The sequence below is a fragment of the Hirundo rustica genome, chromosome 7 (genome assembly GCF_015227805.2).
Source record: "Hirundo rustica isolate bHirRus1 chromosome 7, bHirRus1.pri.v3, whole genome shotgun sequence".
Lineage (NCBI taxonomy): Eukaryota > Metazoa > Chordata > Aves > Passeriformes > Hirundinidae > Hirundo > Hirundo rustica.
Genome location: NC_053456.1, coordinates 16,818,158 through 16,839,966, shown reverse-complemented (window position 1 = coordinate 16,839,966; position 21,809 = coordinate 16,818,158). Strand labels below are relative to the sequence as shown.

General features: G+C 37.5%; 1 protein-coding gene across 7 annotated transcripts in view; it reads right to left on the bottom strand.

The window, feature by feature from the left end:
• Positions 1-21,809, bottom strand: part of SLC4A10 (solute carrier family 4 member 10) — a 149,825-nt gene that overhangs the window by 9,737 nt on the left and 118,279 nt on the right. For all 7 annotated transcript variants that reach the window (XM_040069219.2, XM_040069217.2, XM_040069218.2 and 4 more), the window contains 8 exons: positions 12,857-12,962; positions 10,057-10,218; positions 9,688-9,801; positions 9,025-9,186; positions 6,043-6,294; positions 4,670-4,738; positions 2,262-2,435; positions 1,522-1,644 (listed from right to left, as the gene is read on the bottom strand). In XM_040069219.2, coding sequence (XP_039925153.1) covers positions 1,522-1,644; positions 2,262-2,435; positions 4,670-4,738; positions 6,043-6,294; positions 9,025-9,186; positions 9,688-9,801; positions 10,057-10,218; positions 12,857-12,962 — 1,162 coding nt within the window. The remainder of the gene's footprint in view (positions 1-1,521; positions 1,645-2,261; positions 2,436-4,669; positions 4,739-6,042; positions 6,295-9,024; positions 9,187-9,687; positions 9,802-10,056; positions 10,219-12,856; positions 12,963-21,809) is intronic.

The following is a 21,809-nucleotide window of genomic DNA, read 5'->3' as shown; positions in this document are numbered from 1 at the left end:
GTAGAATACTTCTATTTTTAAAAGCTGTGTGATAGCAACTCTCCAATTAATTCCTTAGGCTACATGTCAGAAGTTTTTTATTACTAGTTAATTTTGTCATTTCCAGGCTTCACAGCTTCATAAGTTTTTGACAGTTGAACAGTTTTAATAATAGCTCTAAATATTTAGAAATGCCAAAATATGTAAAAATAACCTCTCAAAATAGACAGTGAATGAAATAAAGTAACACCAGTAGATTTTCCCAGTTTTGCTTTCTGATGCTATCTTATCAAGCACGGGAAGGAAAGTGACATATAACCAAAACATAAGGATAACAAGGAATTCTTTCCAATAACCAGACCCACAAGAAGAGAGCTACCTTGGTAACTTCTGGTTACTCTGAATTGTGATGACAACAGACACCGTGATGATACAACTCTCTGGTCTGCTTTGATTCAAGGGAGAAAACAATGACTCACATATTTTAATTTCAGCCTGGTAGTTTTACAGGCACATACTAAATAGTAAATAATCATCTTGATGCTTCTTATAGGTAAAATCTTTTACCCAAAATATATTCCATGACAGTACATTTAATGTGTCAAGGAAATCAAAGTTAAGGGTTCTTCAGGTTAGAGGTAAGGCAGGGAGTTTTCAAAAGTCACAGAAGAATCAATCCTAAAGGCAGAGTAATCTAGTTTGTATGGCTCCACATTCAAATTATTAGCTCATGTCCTATTTTTGCAAATAAAGCTACTAATGGGAATCCTTAACACACACATTTCACTCGTCTTGGATCACGTCTCCGAGCATCCCTAAGGATAATTTTCAAGTTGATAAGGAATTATCCAAAAAGCATATTCTTTGAAATAGGATGAGGAGTCCAGATCTGAAACAGCCAACAGGGTGGAAAGGCCACTGGATCCGAGTCTGAGCATTTGGTTAACGGGGTTAGCAGTGTCGCTGAACTCTTCCTTACAAAGACAAAGTGAATTGTTTCTGCAGAAGCAGAAGGGTGGCTCTGGCCCAGAGTGGCACTGGGACACTGCTCAGGGTCCAGGGCACAGCTGAGCAGAGAGCGCACCGAGTGATGCCGAGTGCCCTCTGTAAGGCTCCAGAGTGCCCCAGAGGCAGCTGGGACATCCACAGGCCTTAAATTCTGCACTTCTCTCCTCAGCATCTCCTGCAGAGATGAGATCCAGCCCAGTGAAGCATCCAAGTGCCCCAGGGCTAGGATCTGAGGGCTTTCCTACAGGCTTAGGTTCACCCCGGCACACCATCTGAGTGGGTCTCAAGCAATCCCAGGAGTACTGTGGATAGTATTTTATATGACAGGAGGGTAGCCCAAGAATCTACATCCTCACCTAAGCCTATGGATTTGTAACCTTACAAGCACATAAGCAAAATATGACAATATTACACTCAGATACTGTTAACAAGACTGCCTGGTGCATGGAATGTGCTTTACAGAATTTTCCCTAAATGCCTGAAGGAGAAATTGATCAATTACTATGCACAAAGAAACCTGAAACCATGACCCACCTCTTTCTCAGCATCTTCCAGTTTCTTTTTCTTGCTCTCAGGCATCAAATCATCTAACCAACTGAGCTCCCGCTTGGTAAAAAAGAAATCCATGAGTTTTCGGACAAATACCAAAGCTAGGACCTGCAGAGATATTAATTCAAAGAATTAGGAAATGAAGCAAGTAAAAAAAATACACTTGTAGAGGAATACTTTCAAAAGTCACCAGTTTGTAGCTAGAATTTTATCCTTTAATTTGAATAATTTAACAGCTGCTATTCCTTTGTTCAAATGAAGTATAGCTTGAAGCATTTAACAATCACTGAGGTCAGTAAATATCTTCTATTTTCTATTAGTGAAGTCATCAGAAAAATCACTTAAGCAGCAGACGATCTTTATTTCTCCCAAGACACAGAACTGTTAGACTTCTCAGATCAATAAACAGTCTTCCTTAATAAGTGAATGTTCTTTCTGTAACAGGATTTAGTAATATTCCTTAAATAAAAAATATCAAATAAATTTTTGTATTTTTTCTTTAAGAGAGTAATTTTTCCTGAGAGAATATAAGCTGGGATATCCACACATAGGACTCAAAACAGAGGTTAAATGTCAAATGTTTCATTACATAATACATTATAAATTGTCCTTGAACACAGAATCAAAGCAATATTATATTTAACTGCCCCAAAATATTTTTTTCTTCAGTAATAATTATCCGCAGGTGAAAAAAGATTTTTAGAGGAAATAAAAAAAATTCATACCATCATAGGAAAGACAATGGCAGCTCTTGAAACCTTTATAATCCAGAGAAGCACAAGACAGCTCAGCTGAATTATAGTGAAGAGATGGACCTTTCTAAGAGGAACATGTCTTAGATAAATAAAATCTGGCTGGTGCTTTGCAGGCATCCAGAATAACTTTATCCTGTCAAAAAGCTGAAAGAGAAAATTTTAAAAGTTTGGATCAAAATGAGATGTAAGATCATCTATGCTGGCACTCACGCACTGCCTAAGACATCCTGAATATCCAAAGAATCTGGCTTGTTATTCTAAAGGCAAAAACTACAAAATTTCAGCAGCACAGAAGAGTCTCCCTCATTTACAACCATGATCCTTTAATCTAGATTAGTCCAGCAGTGGCAAAGGACTTGCCTTCTTGCCCACTGAGCCACCAGAGAATGAGAAACAGGTTATTTAAGCAAAGTTTTATTACTTGGTTAGTCATACTTTAGTTCCTTTCCATTTTAATACACTTGTCTCCCTAGTTTGTATTGCAGATGTGCTGAGACATCGAATTCTGCTGAATTACATTCTATACAGCCATAGTGCAGGAAATACCCTGTTCACCGGATGTTACACACAAAGAAGGTGGTAACTTTGAAATAATTCTGCTAATCATGAGCTCTTAACATTAGACAAAGCCAGACTTCAGAGTGGTCGTGAATCAATTGTGAATCCAACTGGATGGAAGCTGGTTGATCCTGTTGGGCATGTGCACTATCACACTGCTTTCCTAATACATCCCACACTTGTTTTTCAACAACTGAGCTCTGCCTCCTCCAGCACATAAAAAGTTGCTCACGGAGGGACCTCTTACAGTCTTTTATTTCCTGTGAATGAACAACTTTTCTTTTATTTCACCAGACATTTTATCCCAGGCTGTTTTCTTCTCCATATTTCACTTTATTCACAAAACCAGAAACAGAAAAGGGAAAAAAAAAAAAAAAAAAAAAAGGAACGAATGCCAGAAAGCTGACTGCCATGCTGCTAGGAATGTATGTGAGTGGTTCTTATTTTTCAGTCCTGTTTGGCTCCATACTGACCTGAGACATTTTATGGCATGGCACAGTGATGATGGTGATACACCAATTCTCCCTGCATGGATGAGCCATGCTATATTCACACAGCCTTCAGCAATGTCAAGTTTTTAAAATTTTTATTGAGCATGTGCAAAACGCATTTTTTTCAAGGCTTATAATTTGGCCAGATTTGAGCAGATTTTTTCACAGAAACAGCAAAAAGCACATCCTCCCACAAAAGCCATCTTATCAAATCTCCATTCCTTGTCCCAGCATGGGGGAGGGAGATAAGGGGGGGGATGCTATCACTTTTCCAAGTAAAGATAGCCAGATTTCAGCATGTCTTAAAAACACTCCTCAATAGTGTAGTGCACTTTCTCATACCCCTGTTCTGAGAAACAGCTGAACTATATTAAATTGAAATTACTTAAACCTCGGTAAAAGCCAAATACACTTCTGAGAATATCAACCCAAAGGATAAGAGATAGGCAAAGTTATAAAAGAAGAGTCTCTGAATAGAGACCACCAGTCAAAAAAATAAAATAATTCCCAGCTTTGCCTACAAATGGAGGCAACTAGTAATCAACTATAATGAAAAAACAATCAGACATTTTCTTTGCTTTTTGTAAATGACCTTTTGCACAGTATAACTTGTGTTTTCACCACGTGATTGTTCTTTCTCAATTGTCTCGGAAGGCGTATCGATGCTTCAGGGGCTAAAGGATATGACACTGCAATTTAATAGTGCAGTCAGCCAGGAGAAACAGAGCACAGTACAACCCCAACCTGAATGCTGGAATGCCTGGCTTCTGCCAGCTACTCCTACTTAAGGCCACTGCAGGAATGCTGCCCTTCCACTGGATTTGACCCTTCACCCCTGAAGTGCTGTGGCTTGCAACAGTTCCCCCTCCCTGCCTGGAGTGTTTAATTGCCCAGGGAAGGCCTTCCAAATTTCACTGATGTTAGTTTTACGGCAAGTGAGCCCTAAAGGCAAAGTTCAACGTAAGTGTAGCCCTGCAAAGGAACTTGGAAAAGGCAGCACGCAAGCAAATGAATGGGGAGGCAGCAGAGAGTCAAGAGCCCTTGTTATTACTTTGTTTTTAGGCTCAGCAAAATTCCCTTGATAACAAGAGAGAACAGAAAAATCAGCACCCAAAAAATGGAAAAACAATGGAGCACATTGCCTAAAGGGAATACACTATTTAGAGGGAATCTGTTTTCCTTTTTAAGTGAGTCACTTTCAAAAATTTAAGGTTGGCAACATTCCTTTAAGATTATACACAAAAGCTAATACAATAAGATAATAAGAACAGCTATATTTTTTTTATAGAAAGCATCATCAATAACACACTTATCATAAATCCATTTTACCTGAATTCCCTTTAGAGATGAAGCACCCATGTAAAGAAATACTCCATAAAGTACTGGCATAGGAATAAACTGCACAAACAAGCAGAAAAAAGGAAGAGCATATTAAATGCTACTTAACTATTTTAAATGCTTCTAGAAAGACATTCAAAACAGTTCAAATACGAAGTGCCATATGCCTGCATTAATCAGACAAGTTGTAAAGTCAGAGTCGCTCAATTATAAATTAATAATGTTTCTCAGTGTAAAGCAAAAGATTGTGGCTCTCTAGTTTTATTTTCCTCTCATGGCCAGTTATTACAATGTACTTAATTCCCTATTAATAACATAAAATTACAGAATTTTCTGTTATTAATAGGGAATTAAGAATGAATTCTGTAATAACAGAAAATTCTGTAACAGAATTACACAAAAATATGAAAGCCCTTATTTATACTTAAATTCTTTAAAGACTGCTCACAAAAATATTCAAGAGACACAAAATACTTTTTACTGCTAAAAGTAATATTTTGCACTGTAAGCATTTAAAAATGGGTGAATGATTCTATGGAATTATTTTTTAAGAGACTATTTTAAATGTTCAGGTTCTCAGCATACACTGTGTAGGTAAACGAGTATGTCCATAGATAAGAATCTTTTAGAAATACTAAATACACGAAATGCATATTCTGTGTGTTTTCAAAGTGAAGGTTTTATGATAGATATACTTAATAAAATACTGCTGGGAAGTACAAGTTCTTAAGGGCTGATTGCCCTCACTGTGACAATATGCAAGACTAAGTTCTGGTTTTATGAAAGCCAAAACTCTCACTGATTTCACAGAGGCCAGATAATTCTTTAAAAAGTATTAAGTGTATACATGGCAATGTATATCACTGTAATTAGACACCCTTTTTCAGTACACTGGTGAGCCGTGTTGAGTATGCAGGAAGCATGAGGAAATTTTCATTTCATTTCCAAGAAATGAACGATAGAACTTCTCTTACAACTATGAAAATATTTTTAAATTACTCGGAAACCACAAAATGTATTTAAATTATCTAAATAAATTTTAAATTGGTATAATGGGACTGTTTCATGATAATTTGCCACGGGCCCAAAGTATTGACAAAGTTAATCTTCATCTACTATAGCTCAATGGCAGAATTCCCTTGGACTTCAGTCAGGCCAGATTTTCATTACAAGGTTATTTTAAAAATGCTAGAAGACCCTAGGCACTTTATTGAGCAAAATTAAAACTCCACTTTAGACTCTCATTGTGTAACATTATGCTAGTTAGTAATGCGCCTGAAAAGAGCATTCATTAAATAGTACAGTAACAACAGTGAAATGTGCAGTGCAGTATTTTTTAACTTCCCCTTAATTCCCCAAATTACCTTTAGAATACTTGTCAAAAAGACAGAGGAGCCCATAAGGACAAAAATCATGAGCCCTGTGACTCTTTGCTCCCGGATTCCAAGAAATTTTGGCTGCTCCCCTGGAGCGGAGCACTCTGATTCCAGTTTTAAGCTGTTCACGTGGGAAATAGAGAGGACAGTGGCTGCAACAAACCATGGCAATCCCATAATAGAGCACACACCAAGCATCACTGCCACCATGAGTAGGTCGAGGTGGTATCCACATCCTTTCTGTTAAAAAAAGTAAGGATGGAAAGAAGATGTAAAACGACATCTGAATTAAGGAGAACGCTCCTGGCAGGCATTCCTAATGAACAGCTAGAGACAAGTTAAAATCTGAGACTTGTAGGAAAGACATAGCTTCCTTCTGTGTGTTCCCCAGGTTGGGTCAGTAGGGATGGCAGACTGGTAATCAAAGGGGAATTCGTACTCCTGCACTCTCGGTGCTCAGTGTTAATGTACTCCTTCCAGTTCCGAGTTAAGTGCACCACAGATCCACTCTAGACTGGGCACCAAACAGCTTTCCTGCTTATAAAATGGGTACTGGTAAGACACTGAAAGATACATACATGTTCTGTTTTAACTAAGTCTCTTCTGTGTCTAACAGTAAGCAAAACATCCAGCTGCGCTGCCAACTTCCCACTGCACTAATCTTAGTAGACCCTCCATCCATTCTCACAAAGAGGTGGAAAAGTATGTGTTTTTATTGGTCCCTACATAAACATCCGTAACATTTGCAAGGTCAGTTTGTGCTAGAAAGGGCCGTAAAACCACACTGATCCTTCTAAAGTTTTTTAAGATAGTAAGCATGTGATCTTCAATAATGTCCCTTCAATCTTAGATAAGAGCAGATAGCTATAAAATAAGATACATTAAATTAAAATATAAAATCAGGTACTGATTCATTGGTTTCCTTATTCAAAGATAACATCATAATATCCATATGCAAAGTCAGTACAAAACCTTTGGGTTTGGATCACTTCTGTAGTGGTCAAATGCTACATAAATTTACCAACACGTGGATAATGGTTTGCTTTTGGGCATAAAACCCTTCAGTCGAATCTTAGATGAATGTAAAAACCTGCAGTTAGGACTTAACTGAAAAAGAAAATGCATCAATGCATCAAGCTTGGTTCTATAGATATCTGCATCCATAGCTGAGTGGGATATTTCAATTCAATTTTAGCAAGTATCCAGGACCTCCTCACAGCTGCAAGCAGCAGCTCAAGCTATTTTCCTTTAAAAAGTCAGGTAGTTAACCATCTCCACAAAACTTTGCAATATGGCAACAAATCCAGTGTCATGGTCTGATGAAACAGCGACGTTCATGCAAACAATGTGAATATGTTGAACCATAATTTTGCCTGTAAACCCATGCAAATGCCTTTTGACATAAAAAAAGTAACTAAACTAAACTTGGAAGGGTTTGCTACAGAGACTGCCAAAAGCTGAAATGTGCACTATCCAGAATTTGCTATGGGAAGTATAAAAAAAGAGGGGAAAATGAGTTGGAAGCAAACAAATCATTTCTTTATGAAGACAACTTTTACTTCTAAAACGGGAAGCGTCTGGGTTTATGAAAATGTAAGCCACATATCAAAATGAAAATGCCATCTTATTTGCTTACATTATTTAAAAAGGGGGAAAAGTAAAGAAAATTAAGAGAATCAACTCTAGCAACCTTCCCTCACTCCCCAAAAGTGCTTATGAGTCTTATCTCCAAGACACATCTTGACAAACTCAGAGATGTGTCAAACACAGATATTAGTTACAGGCACAATGCACTCAAAGAAAGAGTTTAATTCTAAATCCTAACAGAGACACCTTTTTTTACCTTCTGACACATTTATGAGGAATGTATCTGCTAATGCATACAGAATCCGAGAGCATTTCCTCACATTCATACATGATCTGAGGAACCTGACATATGGGAAGAAAAGGAAGCATAGCAACAGGTGATGCTACACCAGACCCCAGCAAAACTAAAACGCAGCAAGACAAGGGGGCAGCCAGGAGGACCATCTGACTCCCAGATGCCAGTGCTGAAAAAACACATTCCAAAGCTTGGCAGCAAATTCCTGCATCTGTCAAGTTAACCACATGCAATGCTATGGATTGACATGAAGAGCCAGGCTGACAAAGAGGGCAAAAAAAGAACATATCAAATGTCACAATCATCCAAGAAGAGGCAATGCAAAGTGAAGGTTGCAAATGCATTTGCTAAAGCAACTTGGGATTGGATTGCTGCTTATTAAAAGTATGTCAAAAAAAAAAAAAAAAAAAAAAAAAAAGCCTAAGCTTGCTGCATATACATGTAGAGAAACCTGCTGCTAGATTTTGCCCAACAGTTTTTCAGAGGGGTGATGTCCCTTTTTCTCTCTCCATCTGTAGGCAACTAAAGTGTTGGAGAACAGAGCAGGAAGTTGTCCTGTGTTGTTTTAAGAACCCATTGTGCCTCTAAGGCTCAGTTTTATTCTCCTCCCTTCTTTAACATAGGAAGGGCATTAAAAAAAGGATGGGTAGAATAACAGAGAAGGATGAAGAGAGGGAAACATATCTTCTATTGCAAAATAACCCGAGTAATTAATTTTTAAAAATCCAGTCCAGTAGAACAGCACCGTCAATACCTAGAGAGGCAATTAATATTGTGGTATTTAGGGAGATTATTAACTCAAAGGCTTTTTTTTTTTTTTTTTCAAGTAAATGAAACCTACTTCTACTAAAGCACAGAAGATAGGACTTTTTTAATGTGTGTTTCCAATGACATTCATAAAGTCTTCTGTAAGGCAGTGGAGCACTGACACAGGGCACAGGTACTACACAGACCAACAAAGAAAACGGCATAAAAACTTAAGGGGTTCTATATCATATATAACAAACCAGCATACAAAAGCAGATGGATGCACATTACATAATCTGAAGCAGAAAACAACAATGAAAGTATAAATTTTGACTGAGTACCTTTAGTTTGTGTTCTTTTCTATTGATGATGACAGCTGTGATCTGCTGGTCCATAAAGATGAGGATAGTACAAAGCAGGGCTGGAATTACAGCAGCTATCACGGTCCACCAAGGATTAGGCCCCAAAGGAGTAATAAACCAGCCACGGTCATCTCTGGTGGGCTATGAAAACAGTCATGCATGGCCAGTCAGAACGGTAAGGATTATTTACATTTCAATTTCACAAGGATATGTACAAAGCATTACTAGGATATGACTTCCTTTAAAACCAACCTATACAGAGCACTAAAAAACACTCTGAACTTCTCCTGATGCCAAAAAACTAAATTACACAATAAAATCATCTGGATTGTTACAGACTTGGTTGCACTTGATACAGTAAACCTAAAATTTGGAGGAAGCCCCAGAACATTACAGTAGGCTAGGATGTGGGTAATTTGAGCCCTCTTAATCTCTGCAGGAATAACATTAGGAAGCATCATGAGGCCTGAGGGGAGAGGTTCATTTACATGTTTCATAAATCAGAGAGGCTGCATAATACCTTGTGAAGACAAAAATTTTAAAATAGCATCACTGCTCCCTGATGATGATAATAAAAAATTATAAACCAAACGTGGATTACTTTGCAAAATGGTAAAGCAGCACAATTTATCAACAACTTACCTTAAAAGCATTTGGAACCTGAAGTTTCGGTGATGGAATTCCAATGGCGTAGTCAATTAAAACCATGGACAAAATAGTGAGAAAGACAGCAAAATCGCTGACAACAGAGCGTACCTATGATTATTGAGAGAAATTACAATTTTAACTAAAACCTTCAGGTACTATTTAAGATTTTTTTATTCACTGTTTTAGTACAGCTTACAGCTTTAGCTTACTTTAGCTAAAACCATGCCTATTCTGATAGAAGTTTCTTACAGAGGAAAGATGCACTGTCTACTTCAGCAGCAGTCAACTGAGTTTGCAATGCAGATGGAATTCTTACTTAGACTTGCCTAATGACGGCTTTTGAATTGAAATAATGGCACACACCTTTGTTGGGAAGTATCGGCTGGTTTTGAACTGCTTCAGTGTGGACGAGAGCGTTACTGTAGAAAAGAACAGGATGACAGACCAGAAGAGGACATCTGGAACATAGGGGCCGTGATGACCGCAGGCTCGCCCAACAAACTCACCATGAAACTTTTTACATTCCTATAAGGGAGAGAAAAACAGCATTGCTCTAAAAATTATCCATGCTTGCACTAACATTTTCTTTCCAATTTCTTTCCTAAATTGCAAGCAAATTGTATTACTAGAAACAGTAAAACCATTTCTAGATATTTATTCTTTTAAAACTTAAAACTCACTATGTGTGTACCATGGAAAATTCTCAAAGGAATCTCTTTTTTAGCCATATTAAATGATGAAGTCACTAAGACATCCCATAAATAAAGTCATTAATATAAAATCAGGCTTTTTTCAAACTCAGCAAGTACACAGATTTATTTTTTGTGTACAAATACAGATTTACACTTACTAACACTCTCCAAGTGTGGAAAGCAAAGTTCAAAAGGCACAAAGAGAAAGGCTGCTCCTGGTGTCCTGGTGCATTCTCAAGAAGTGCTTTTTTTTTTTTTCTCTTTTTCATTTCACAGGCCCAGCAACTGAAGGAAAAGCTATTTGGGATGCGTGGGCCTAAAAGGAGCCCAAAACATTTAATACCACACGGGGGCAGCGCATCCTGCAAATTGTATTTCTCTTTAAAAAAAGATCAGATAAAATGCTGGGAAACACAAAATCTTTAAAATCAATTATACTTAATATATTTTATTATCAACGTGCAGATACAGTGGAAAGCATTTCCAGTTCTTCTCCACTACTATACTTAGTTGTCTAAAATCATCTAGAGTAGCTCTAGAAATGTAAGCTACCAGCTCTGGACTCACTTCTCCTTCCCAATCCCTCCACACTTACTAAGAAAAATGAAATGCAGCACCCAGAATCAGGCATTCCAGGCAGAAATATCCTGCCAGATCAGATCTTTTTGTATTAAATCAAGTGTGTCATTGGCTTATCAGTCTCACTGCACAATATCATCTTATGGGAACCTTTGGCTTTGAACAAAGATTGTCTTGGCAAAAACCACAATTGCTATTTGATGATTGTGAGACAAAGGAGCACACAGCTTTTTATACTGGAATATCAGTAAACTTGGGATGAAGTTCATCATATGCCTCCTGAAGAGGATTTTGTCGCCATCAAAATCCTCTTAGCATTTGGTCCAAAATCCTTTGATCACACTTGGTTTGTCTTGATAGCAAAAAATAATCATTGGTGTTTAAGAGAGAATGAGAATCCAGATCGTCAGAAACTTGAAACCTTTCAACTAGATACAAGAAATATATGAAGACAGGAACAGTCAAAGAGACATAATGGGGTGAGCCTGACCAAATATTTACAGACAGCAATGTCTAATCTCTTACTGCAGCTCTCTAGAACAGAAGTTTCTTGATGATGCTTACAAGAAATAAAGACACAAAAGTACAAAAAAAATTCAGGTCTTTCTTTAACGCTATAGGGACTTATGGGAAAAGTTGGTCAGTTATACTGCTACCTGTGTAAACTCAGGTTTTGGTAATAAGCTTTCACAGAAGTTTTTAAGGGTTTTATATAATGCAGCCAGTCTTTTACATTTATAGTTAAAACAAAATCTGTTATTTTAAATCTCCTCAGCTGCAAATGTACTCTGAAAAACACTGTCAGAGATCTGAGAAAGTGAGAGGAGGAGTCTGCCCCTGCACAGATGCTCTTAGAGTGTGCTGCAATTTTGAGAATATTCATTCTGGACTGCTGGAATCCCTCAGGCCAGCAGTTCTCAACTTTCTTTCTGCTGTTGCCACACCAACAGAGTTGAGGAGCAGTCCCTGCTCAGAGCAAGGCGTGGAAGCAAGACAGAGCAGGCATGGAAGACATCTCTTACTTAACATGAGCTCTTCTGCATTCCTGCCTTTGAAAAAAAAGAACAATATCTCCTGGAAACAGTCCATTGGATTGGCTTTTAAGTGTTCCTTTTGATTATGCCTACGATTTGGTTAATTCAGTTATCACTTCACTCTGGTGCCTTTTGCACTCAATTCTCTTTGACTGTGTAATGAAACGATCCGTTTGCGAGAAAAAGTGATGGCCCAATCGCAACACAAGACTTTAATCAAGTTGTAAACGTCGCTTTGAAGAAGGCAAACTTGAATTATATAAATACTTTAAACATAGGAAAGAGTACAGTTAAGAAACTTGTTACACATTCATGCAAGCCCCACTGAATTGTAGCTTTATTCCCTTCCTCTCCTGGGGAAAAAAAAAAAAATATATAGAACTTATGTAAGAAAGAAGTGGTTACTGAAGAGAAAATGTTACAAAATTTCTCCCCATCCTCTTTTTCATAGCCTGAACTATTGCAAGTGTGTTTTAGGGGAAATAAATGCTTCTGGTTCTTTCTACACAAGGGAACTTTGGTTTTGCCATCTGGCAGAATTTAGGACAAATTCATTGTCATTTGACATGTTTGACTTCATCTCAGCCAAGCTCTTGTACTAGCGTGTCAAGAAGGTTCCAAAGCAGAGCATAAAATGCGCACACTTGCTTTAACGTGTGCTATCAGAGGCTGCAAAAAAGCTTACAAAAGGAGATAATGCTATAAAGTCCATGTTGATTTTGTTAAGTATATTTTATTATTTATTTGAACAAATATGAGCAGAAAAAAACCCTTATTTCTTAATGCATTTGTTGCAGCAAGGTGGACAAAATTATTTCTGCCTATGTCTTTATTTATTACGTTCCAAAATTTACTTACTGACACAGTTAGGTTCCCCCATGGCACGTCAGCTGCAGATATATTGTAGTCCTGCCAGTATTGTAAGGTTTTATTGCTGGGATGTTCTGGTTCCACACAATTGCATCTGAAAAGAAAGGGTTTTTTCCTTAATAATAAAAAATATATCAGATATTAATCCACATTATCAATTTTATAATACACTGAAATTATGCCCTACGTTGACAGATAATTTTAGTTCAAATGGGTTCAGTAAATGCATGCTTTGAAGCAGTTTGTAGTTCAGTAGCTAGTGCTATTACTAGAGTTTCATTTGCTGTGAGGTGCATATGCATATATAGTACGTAATGTGCCAACCACTGATCAAACCACTGATCACATTAAGCTTTACCACCTGTTTTCTTCCTTGTCTATTGATACTTCTGATCATAGTTTGTAACACTGAGAATAAGCCATTCCTGTTGCACCCTCTTACACCTAACACTTCTCTACATGGACGTTAGATGCTATGTACAGTTCCAGGCTGATCCATTTCTCAATTAACAAACTCCGTATCCTCTTTCTTTCCCAGATGAAGGAATGCCTTTGCAGGCAAAACTGCCCAACGACGCAGTCAACTGTCAGGGCTCTGAGTGTCAGGATCGCCAGCACCAAAGGCTCTCTGAACTCTGTGTCCCTTGTTCTCCTTTCCCCACAGCTGCTGTAAAAGCACACTTTTCATTTTAAATTGTGTATTTTAACACGCAAAATGTGACGAGGCAGCGTAGGAGGACAATACTGCAAATAGGTAATTTAAAATCAAAATTAAGTCTTTAAAGCCTTTGAAGCAACTGTGGGAGGCTTTTTCTTTGACAAAGCCTTCAAAACATCCACGATACTCTGTAGGATCCAAGATGTCAACTGCGCTTTGCAATACACATTAAATTAATCCTACTTTAATAATCTATAGCACCATCTAGCCTGCTAGTATTTTAATGTGCTTATGACAACTTTAAATAAATTGTGTACTTTCTGATAAACATTTCAGGAGAAGCTGAGGACAGGATAACATCTGACTATCGCGTGCAGAGCCACTGAGCATAAATTGCACTACAGCTGTAGCAGAATATCAGTTTATTCACTTGCCTACACCATTTTCTATGTGGCTGCTTATCTTTCCACAAAATTACAACACTCATCTAGATTTGTATGATTTTCTATATATGAAATTCTACCTTCTGCATCATAAGGACACAACGCTGACATTCTATTTCAATTTACAATACTATACATGTGACAATAGCTGCATTTAATACATAGATAGGGAAAGATGCAGGTTACCTTTGTGCAATTCCTTGCTTTTATTTTAAATGCAGCTATTTACAAAAGAAAGAAAACCCTTACAGCCCATGAATAAACAGAAAAAAAAAAAAAAAATAAAGAAAAAAGCAACTGCATTCAGAGAAGTAGAGGGCCTGAGCCAAAAGTCCTTGACTGGATCTTTCAAATATATTTGATATGCTTTGGATCAGGCCCTAAGTGCAGGATGAATGCGTGTTCAATGCGTGGTTCAAGGTATTACGAAACGGGTTAAATGAAGCACATCACTACTAGTGAGCTACGGCAGCAGAATAAAACCAACAAACAGTACGGCTACGTCGTGTATTGCAAGGGAGTATTCGATGTTCATGCAACGACGCAGAGGTGGCTGTGTCAGGTTACTGCTGTTTTCTGTGAGCACAGGAGCTCCTGGGCCCCCGGTGTCCATCGCCGATCGCAGACTGGCCGGACGCCGGGCCATGGCCCACGGGGCTTTGCTTACAGCAGGCCAAGGTGGCTCGGGCTGCTCACTCACTCGCTTCCTCACTAGAAGGGAAGACTGTGCCTGCCGCCAGCACTACATGGTACAGCTACACTTGCCGCAAACTGCAAAATTACATTAAAGGTTAGAGGAGCCGAAATTTCTATTTCCTCAGAAACGTGACAGTTGGAGCTATAGTTTAATACAGCTCAGGTAAATCACCTTCAGATGAGATCACCGTTTATTTCTGTAGCAATATCACTTTCCTCCTGCAGGGCATTCCAGTCTGGTCTTTACCAAGTTGCACAGGCATTTAGCAATGGCAGACTGATCATCAGCAAATAAGCGCCTAGTGCAAACTACACCCACGCAGCCCAAAATCACCCTGCACAGTGCTTTTGTCACTGAATGGGAGCAGAACTAGGCTGTAACTGTAGAGATCAGATCCTGTTTCTACTCAGAAGACCACTGAAACAATGATCTCAATGTTTTGATATATACAACATTACATTGCTTTCAATACTGTATGTGTTTTGGCAACACTGACATTTTGATGTGAGATTGTATCATAGTATTACTGTCTTCCAGCATCCCACTAATTGCTTAACATTATAGAACTGTGAGATAGTAAAACACTCCCTGTCCATCCCAGAAAACAAAAGGAAGGTACCATTCAGTGCCAAAACATAAAGACACATAAAGACATTATCTACCAAAATATGTCATTTCATAACAGATATAATTGCTTCAAGGATAACTATTTCCCAGCATGACTGACCTACAAGGAGAATCTCACATAAATTAAATAATGCTTCCTACTTTATTCCTTTTAATATTTTAATCTCTTTCATTGCCCATTTTACTTTGAGTAGTTTTGCCAGAAAAAAGTAAAATATGCTAAATAGTTAACATCAACACATCCTTCTATTTTCCTGATAAAATATTACTCAGAAGGCTGGAATAAGCAAAAACTTATTTCCTCTTAGGGGTTCAAATGCTCTTCCATTCTTGTAAAGCTGTTTAAAGTGCTGAGCACTTGCCCATGACAAGAGAACCGTGTGGAGTTTATGCTATTACCAAATGAGTAATAGACTATAAAAACACCTGTATTTTCTAAGCAACATATTCAAGTTTAAATACAGTACCAACTTAGCAATGTACTCTTGTGTCTTTGAGTGATAAGTCAGCAATCATCTTCCTGATGCTAAAAAATCAAGAGATTCTTTTGATTCTCTTTCATTGTGGCTAGAATACAGGCAGGGAAGAATCTGACACTGGTTGTGGCAGCAAAAGCATGGGTGTCACTATATGGGGGGAGGCAATCTTTGCTGCCAATTTCAACACATCCATTTCATCACACTGATGACAGAAGTAATTCCCTTTTCATCTTTACATTTTTGGATACTGCAAGACATTCTGATCTCCTGGTAGTAATTCAGATGTTCAAGTATGGATGACTGTAAACTCCATGGTATCTGTGACATCCGTGATGATTTTGCACATATGAGAGGATCTTTGTTGAGTCATGCCTTTGTTTTCAAAGCAGCTGGAGGCTGAGAGATCTAAAATGGCACTAGTATCCAGCCACAGGTCCCTACCTGTATTTAAAATGTCCCTATTTTGCAGCTAGACAGATATTAGTGGAGCTTGCTTTCTTTTAGGGTATTTAAAAATCTAATACAGCCTAATAAAATTAGATTATACATCTGAGGTTGATAAATAAACCATTTCAGACAAGATGGTCTTCAGACAACTCAGAACTGTCGTAAGATTAGAACTGACAAAATGAGAACTTAACAAAGAGTAACAACCTGAACCTGCTAGCTAGAAACCATAACCAGAGCAAGAAGTCTTTATTGCCTATTCCAAAGTGCTCAAGAAATCTCTGGCTAATCAGAATAGAGAACAAAGGTAGATTAGAAATAATAAATCTTAGGACTGCATGAAAAATGGGTATTCCCTGGAGCCTACACCTCTCTCCCTTTTATAGGAGGATCAAAGTTTCAGCTACATCTCCAGCACCAATTCAACTGTAACAGTATAAGCAGTATAAAGTCCCTCCCCACTTCCCTTCTTTGTCCTCCCAAACTCTCCACAATTGCTTAGCTGTTCTAGGCTTTGGTTCATTCACTTAATTAATTATAGGCAGCCATCCTAACTTCACTGCATGCAACATCTACAACTTGTCCTATTTTCAGAGAACAGAGCTAGGATCTGACAAGAGCAACTTCAGGAAATCTCAGACAACTAGCAGTGTTCTTTGTTCCACAAAAGGAACAGTTATGACTATCCTTAATAGGACCAAAAAGACTGTCTGTGTGATCCCTCTTTCTTTGGACTATGGGAAAGGGAATATTAGTTAACAAATTAAAACCCTGTCACTTTATATGTCAAGTTGGAGAATATTTTACCCCTCCTTTTTAGATTAACAATACAACATAAATATCATGGCTGCTCAACAACTAGTCAGGTGAAGGGTTCTGTACTAAAACCACTTTCACCCTGCCTGTCATTTTCTGTTAACTGCAAAACAAGAAATTTATTACCTATTATTTGCTCAATTCAAATTAACCTCAGTCTAGTCCTTCCAGTCCTTACAATATCAACCTCTTACCCCTGATTCTTCAGGTGGCTTCTTCACCATTTTCTTCTCTTTATTGTGTCATGCATGCTCTGCTCCCCGCACAGATTTTAATGCAGCATGCTGCTAGTCCAGATTCAAAGAAGAATCTCAGACAGTGTTTTTGTGAGTAAATAAAACACACATAAACAGTGCAGCTCCCTTTGAAAGTCCCATGACCATTCACCCCTCGGCAGCTGCCATTTTTCAGTAGGCAGTTTTCAAGACTACTATTGACAATTTTATACAATCCAAAAGGAACTGGTTTGGATCTCTTATTTTTTCCAGCATTTACATATTGCAAGCTACACCTATTTATGCTAGAGAAGGATATGATCTATAAAAGATGCAACTGCAGCTTCTTCCTGATTAGTCAATACACCATTTCCCCTTCCTAGAAGGGAAAAATGCCTTTCTGGCTCACTTAAGATAGCCTGAGAATGAGATTTGCTCAATATGAATATTTATAATACTTAAAAAACTACAGGCAAGTATGACAAACAAGTTGCAAAATGTGCTTGTTTAAACAATATGTCTCACTGAATATCAGAGCACATATTTGGTAGTATGAGTAGGAAGGTTTTCCCCTAGCACAGAGGATGCTCTCAGAGATGATCACATAACAGAGACACAGGAGGATGACAGTATGAAATGGAAGATAACATCACTAGGTTTGTTTTTAAAGTAAGGTACATGTGTAGGTAATCTTTATGTTGCATTTACAAGGCTGAAGTATATTAATAGCCAAATGCTGTGCATGTTTAGGTTTTCTCCAAATACACCATTTTCATGCAAATTATGGGCATTCACAGAATCCTTCTCCTTCTCTGACAACTTCCATGGGAGGAGGACAACAACAGTACCATAAAATGATGTCTTCTCTGCTGTCTCATACCTACAATACCTGTATATCTCTGACAATATATTTACCATATTCCTTCCCGTGCCAACCCTCATACCAACTAAATCAAAGTCTCAGTGGAGAAAAGACTTGAAACAAAATAATTAATGGTGATGGAAAATGGACTTGTCAGTTAAGTTCTATTCTCAGTATCATGAAACCCTTTCACAGCACAGCTGTCATGGCAAAGCAAGATTTTTTCCTTCATTTATTTATGAGATCTGCCATCCTGAATTATGACCATTAAGTTATGTGGCCCATCTCTGACAGTCACGAACATCAGTAGGCATCCACATATATTCTCTAAGGTTACAAGTCTGTATAGTTGGTTAAGTTCAGGAAGAAAATAGAAAAGCCTATTAAAGCACCTAAACAATGCACTCAGCAGCACAATAGCTTCACAGAGAAGAAAAGATAAATCTGAGAAGAGGAACTGATGTTAGACTGAAGAAATTTCAAAGAAACAGGTTCCTTTGATAGCACATCAGGAGGAGAATGGTGTTTTGTCAAGGGGAAAGTCTAGAAAACAGGTTTATAATCATATTGTAGCTTTGTTAACCTGGAATGTTGGGTTCTATTAGCTATCTGGCGTGGTATGGAGTCCATGCATTTGCAGCAGCACTATGGTATGTAACACAGGTTCCTGTGCAGAAAAACAGTGTAACTCTGGGGATATTGACAATTCATCTGAAAGCTTTCACTGTATTTCTAGGATGTCACTTCACCCTGCTTCCAAAGTTAAGAGCGCGTACACTTGAGGAGGAGAGGTTCAGTCTAATGCTGGTACAGAAAAAATTACTGCAATACATTACAGTGCTCTATGGTCAGATTCAGTTTCAATTGTTCAGGCGCAATGCATCAATACACACAAAGGTACTGTAACAAAACCAGCCATGGATTTTATGTAAGACATCGGGTAAACCAGCTCTCAACTACAAACAGAATGCTGTGGAGAACTGCTTAACAAGGAGATCTATTTCCAAAGTGGAGGGGATGAGTAGTAGGAAAGAATAAAACAAGGTGAGCACACTCTATGTTCAAATGAAGGAGAAAGAGACAAGTCAGTTGGGCTGGGCAGGCACAGAAAAGTCTTGGAAAATACAGAATAAAAAAAAAAAGAAAGCCTGGATTCCAAGGTTTGTCAAGAAGTAAAATGGAACGAGCAGTTAAACTTAGTGATGGCACTTGCACGGTTCTGGGAAGAAGAGGGATATTCTTAGGGAAGGACACACAGGGTATGGCACAGCTACTTAACTGTAGGAAAAAACCCTATAAAGAAGGGAAACAGAAATCTATATTCATATCTAACTTCAAAGAAATCATTACAGGAATAGGAATTCAATTACATACCTGGGACCATCATGAGCAATACTGTGCTCATCATCACTGACTCTTCTCATTTCACCTGCAGCTTAAGGGATACAGGATGTAAATTGAGGATGCTAATTTGCATCCAATAATGATGTATTTAGATTAATTTATATAGATAATGGAAGATCTAAAACTTGCTTGTGCAAACAGTATGAACAAAACTAATCTTCACAATTCTTCTAGAAGCAATGGTTACCATAGCCTGAAATGATACGGAGATTGACATGATCTTGGCTCCCTAATTACATCAGAGTGGGATTTTCTACTCCTAATGCTTAAGTGCATGTCAATACCAAGACAGATTGTAATATGCATATTACTATGCCAAGAAATCACTTTAAAATTATTCAATGTAATCTGTTAATAATTGAGTAACTTCTGGTAAAGAATTATTAAAACAACATGTATTCATCACTTTGAAAAAAGAATTAATAAAACCCAAAAAGGTATATAAAATGCTCTATATACCAAAAAGATATATAAAGATCTAAGCAACCTCACCCTGAGAAATAACTGAACTTCTGTATTCTAAGATAACTATCTTAAAATGCTTGTATTTTAAAGAATACTGGATTGCTTTCTAAATCACATTCCTTTCATCCACAATGCTTATTCTCTTTTCATTTTTAAAACAGTGGGTTTCATCTGCTCCAATATGGGGTTCTCTTTTCCTCGCAAAAATAACATTCTAAGATTTAATACACACATTAAAACTGATGGGCATCAGTGTTCCAGACAGGTTTCACTAACTGGAGATATATTTGCTACCAGGGTAGGAAAAAAACAGGAGGAGGAGAGTGCAGAAATAAGAGAGTTGCTATGCCAACCTACAAATGCTAATGGCATGACAAATACAAAAAGGTCACATAAAAAAAAATAGAAAAAAAAAGCTCTGATCAAGAAGTATTTGTATTTAATTTAATAAACAATGTAGCTACACTATTCAAAATCCTTCAAAACAATGCAGTTTAAAAAAAAAATATATATATATATACAGCACAGTACCACACTGAAAATCAGGTTGTCTTTGTCCTTCCTTTGATTTATCACTTAAATGCCTTATTCTTCATCATCTGTATCAAAAATATGGTGTTTTAGGAAAAAGTTACATATAAATGCTGAATGGATTTGCCTGCAAGTAATCATGTAAAGATCAAGGGTAATATTTAAATACAGAGTAAAAAATAAAATTTAAAAATTAGTAAAAACTGCATCATGTCTAGCCTTACACTAATTAGATCATGCAACAAGATATTTTTGTCTTTTTGAGGTAAACCCAAAATCTTCTACTAAAATGCTAAAAGCAATTTTTTAAGAAATCTTTTAGGAGGACTTTTGGCCAATTTTCAAATATTCGGGTCTCCTTTATTAAAAACAACAACAACAACAAATAAGAATACCCCAACTGTGATGAATGTTGTTCCTCTAGTGTTCTAAGGTGTATTATGGCAGTAATGACTCCTGTACTCTCAAATATAAGAAATTAATGCCTTTTACATCAAATTCCTGCAACAGAGACAGTTTGTATCAGAACTCAAGCCCACCAAAAATACAGAATTGGTTTTCTTTCTTACTTGAAATATGGTTTCAATCTGGTTGAAATACCAACCATTTAAAATTACGCTTTTCTTTGTCTTTGTAGTACTCTGAAGAGAGCATTAACAGAATGCCAATGATTTTTCCTGGGTCAAACTCGTGTCCTCACTAGTGCAAAGGAACCATACTGGCAAGTCAACAGACTACCTGTGGACATCAGAGCATCCTCAGAAAGCCCACAGGAGAAAACAGGATGGCTGGGCCACAGCATATACTGAAAATTCCAAATATATTCAGTGTTCTGACCAATTAATCATCAACATCATCTGAGCGGGCAACAGAAAACGCAGAAATTTTACAGTATATCCCAAGTTTTGTAGCATAGAATTGCAGATCCAAGATAAAGTTATACATAAGCTTTGGTTGAGCATTCAAAGAGAAATTAGTTGCTCAACCTTTTGAAGATTACCCATGGCTAATTAAAGACCTGCCAAGGCTTTACTAACAATTAAAAACTTGTCTTTAAAATCCCCAAAGAGAAAAAGGCAAACAGCTGTTTTAATTAGCAAAACAGCAGATACTAATTAGCTTCTGTAACAGAGTATGCTGGTCCTTTAAGGACTGGACCAGTTTCAGCCCAAGTTTGTTAGAGCACAGATCCTTGGATAGCAGCAGATATGTTCTTACAAGGTAATCAGCATGCAATGATTTTCAGTACACAGCCATTTCTAAAAATCATTTAAAGTTAAAAAATAATTTCAAATTT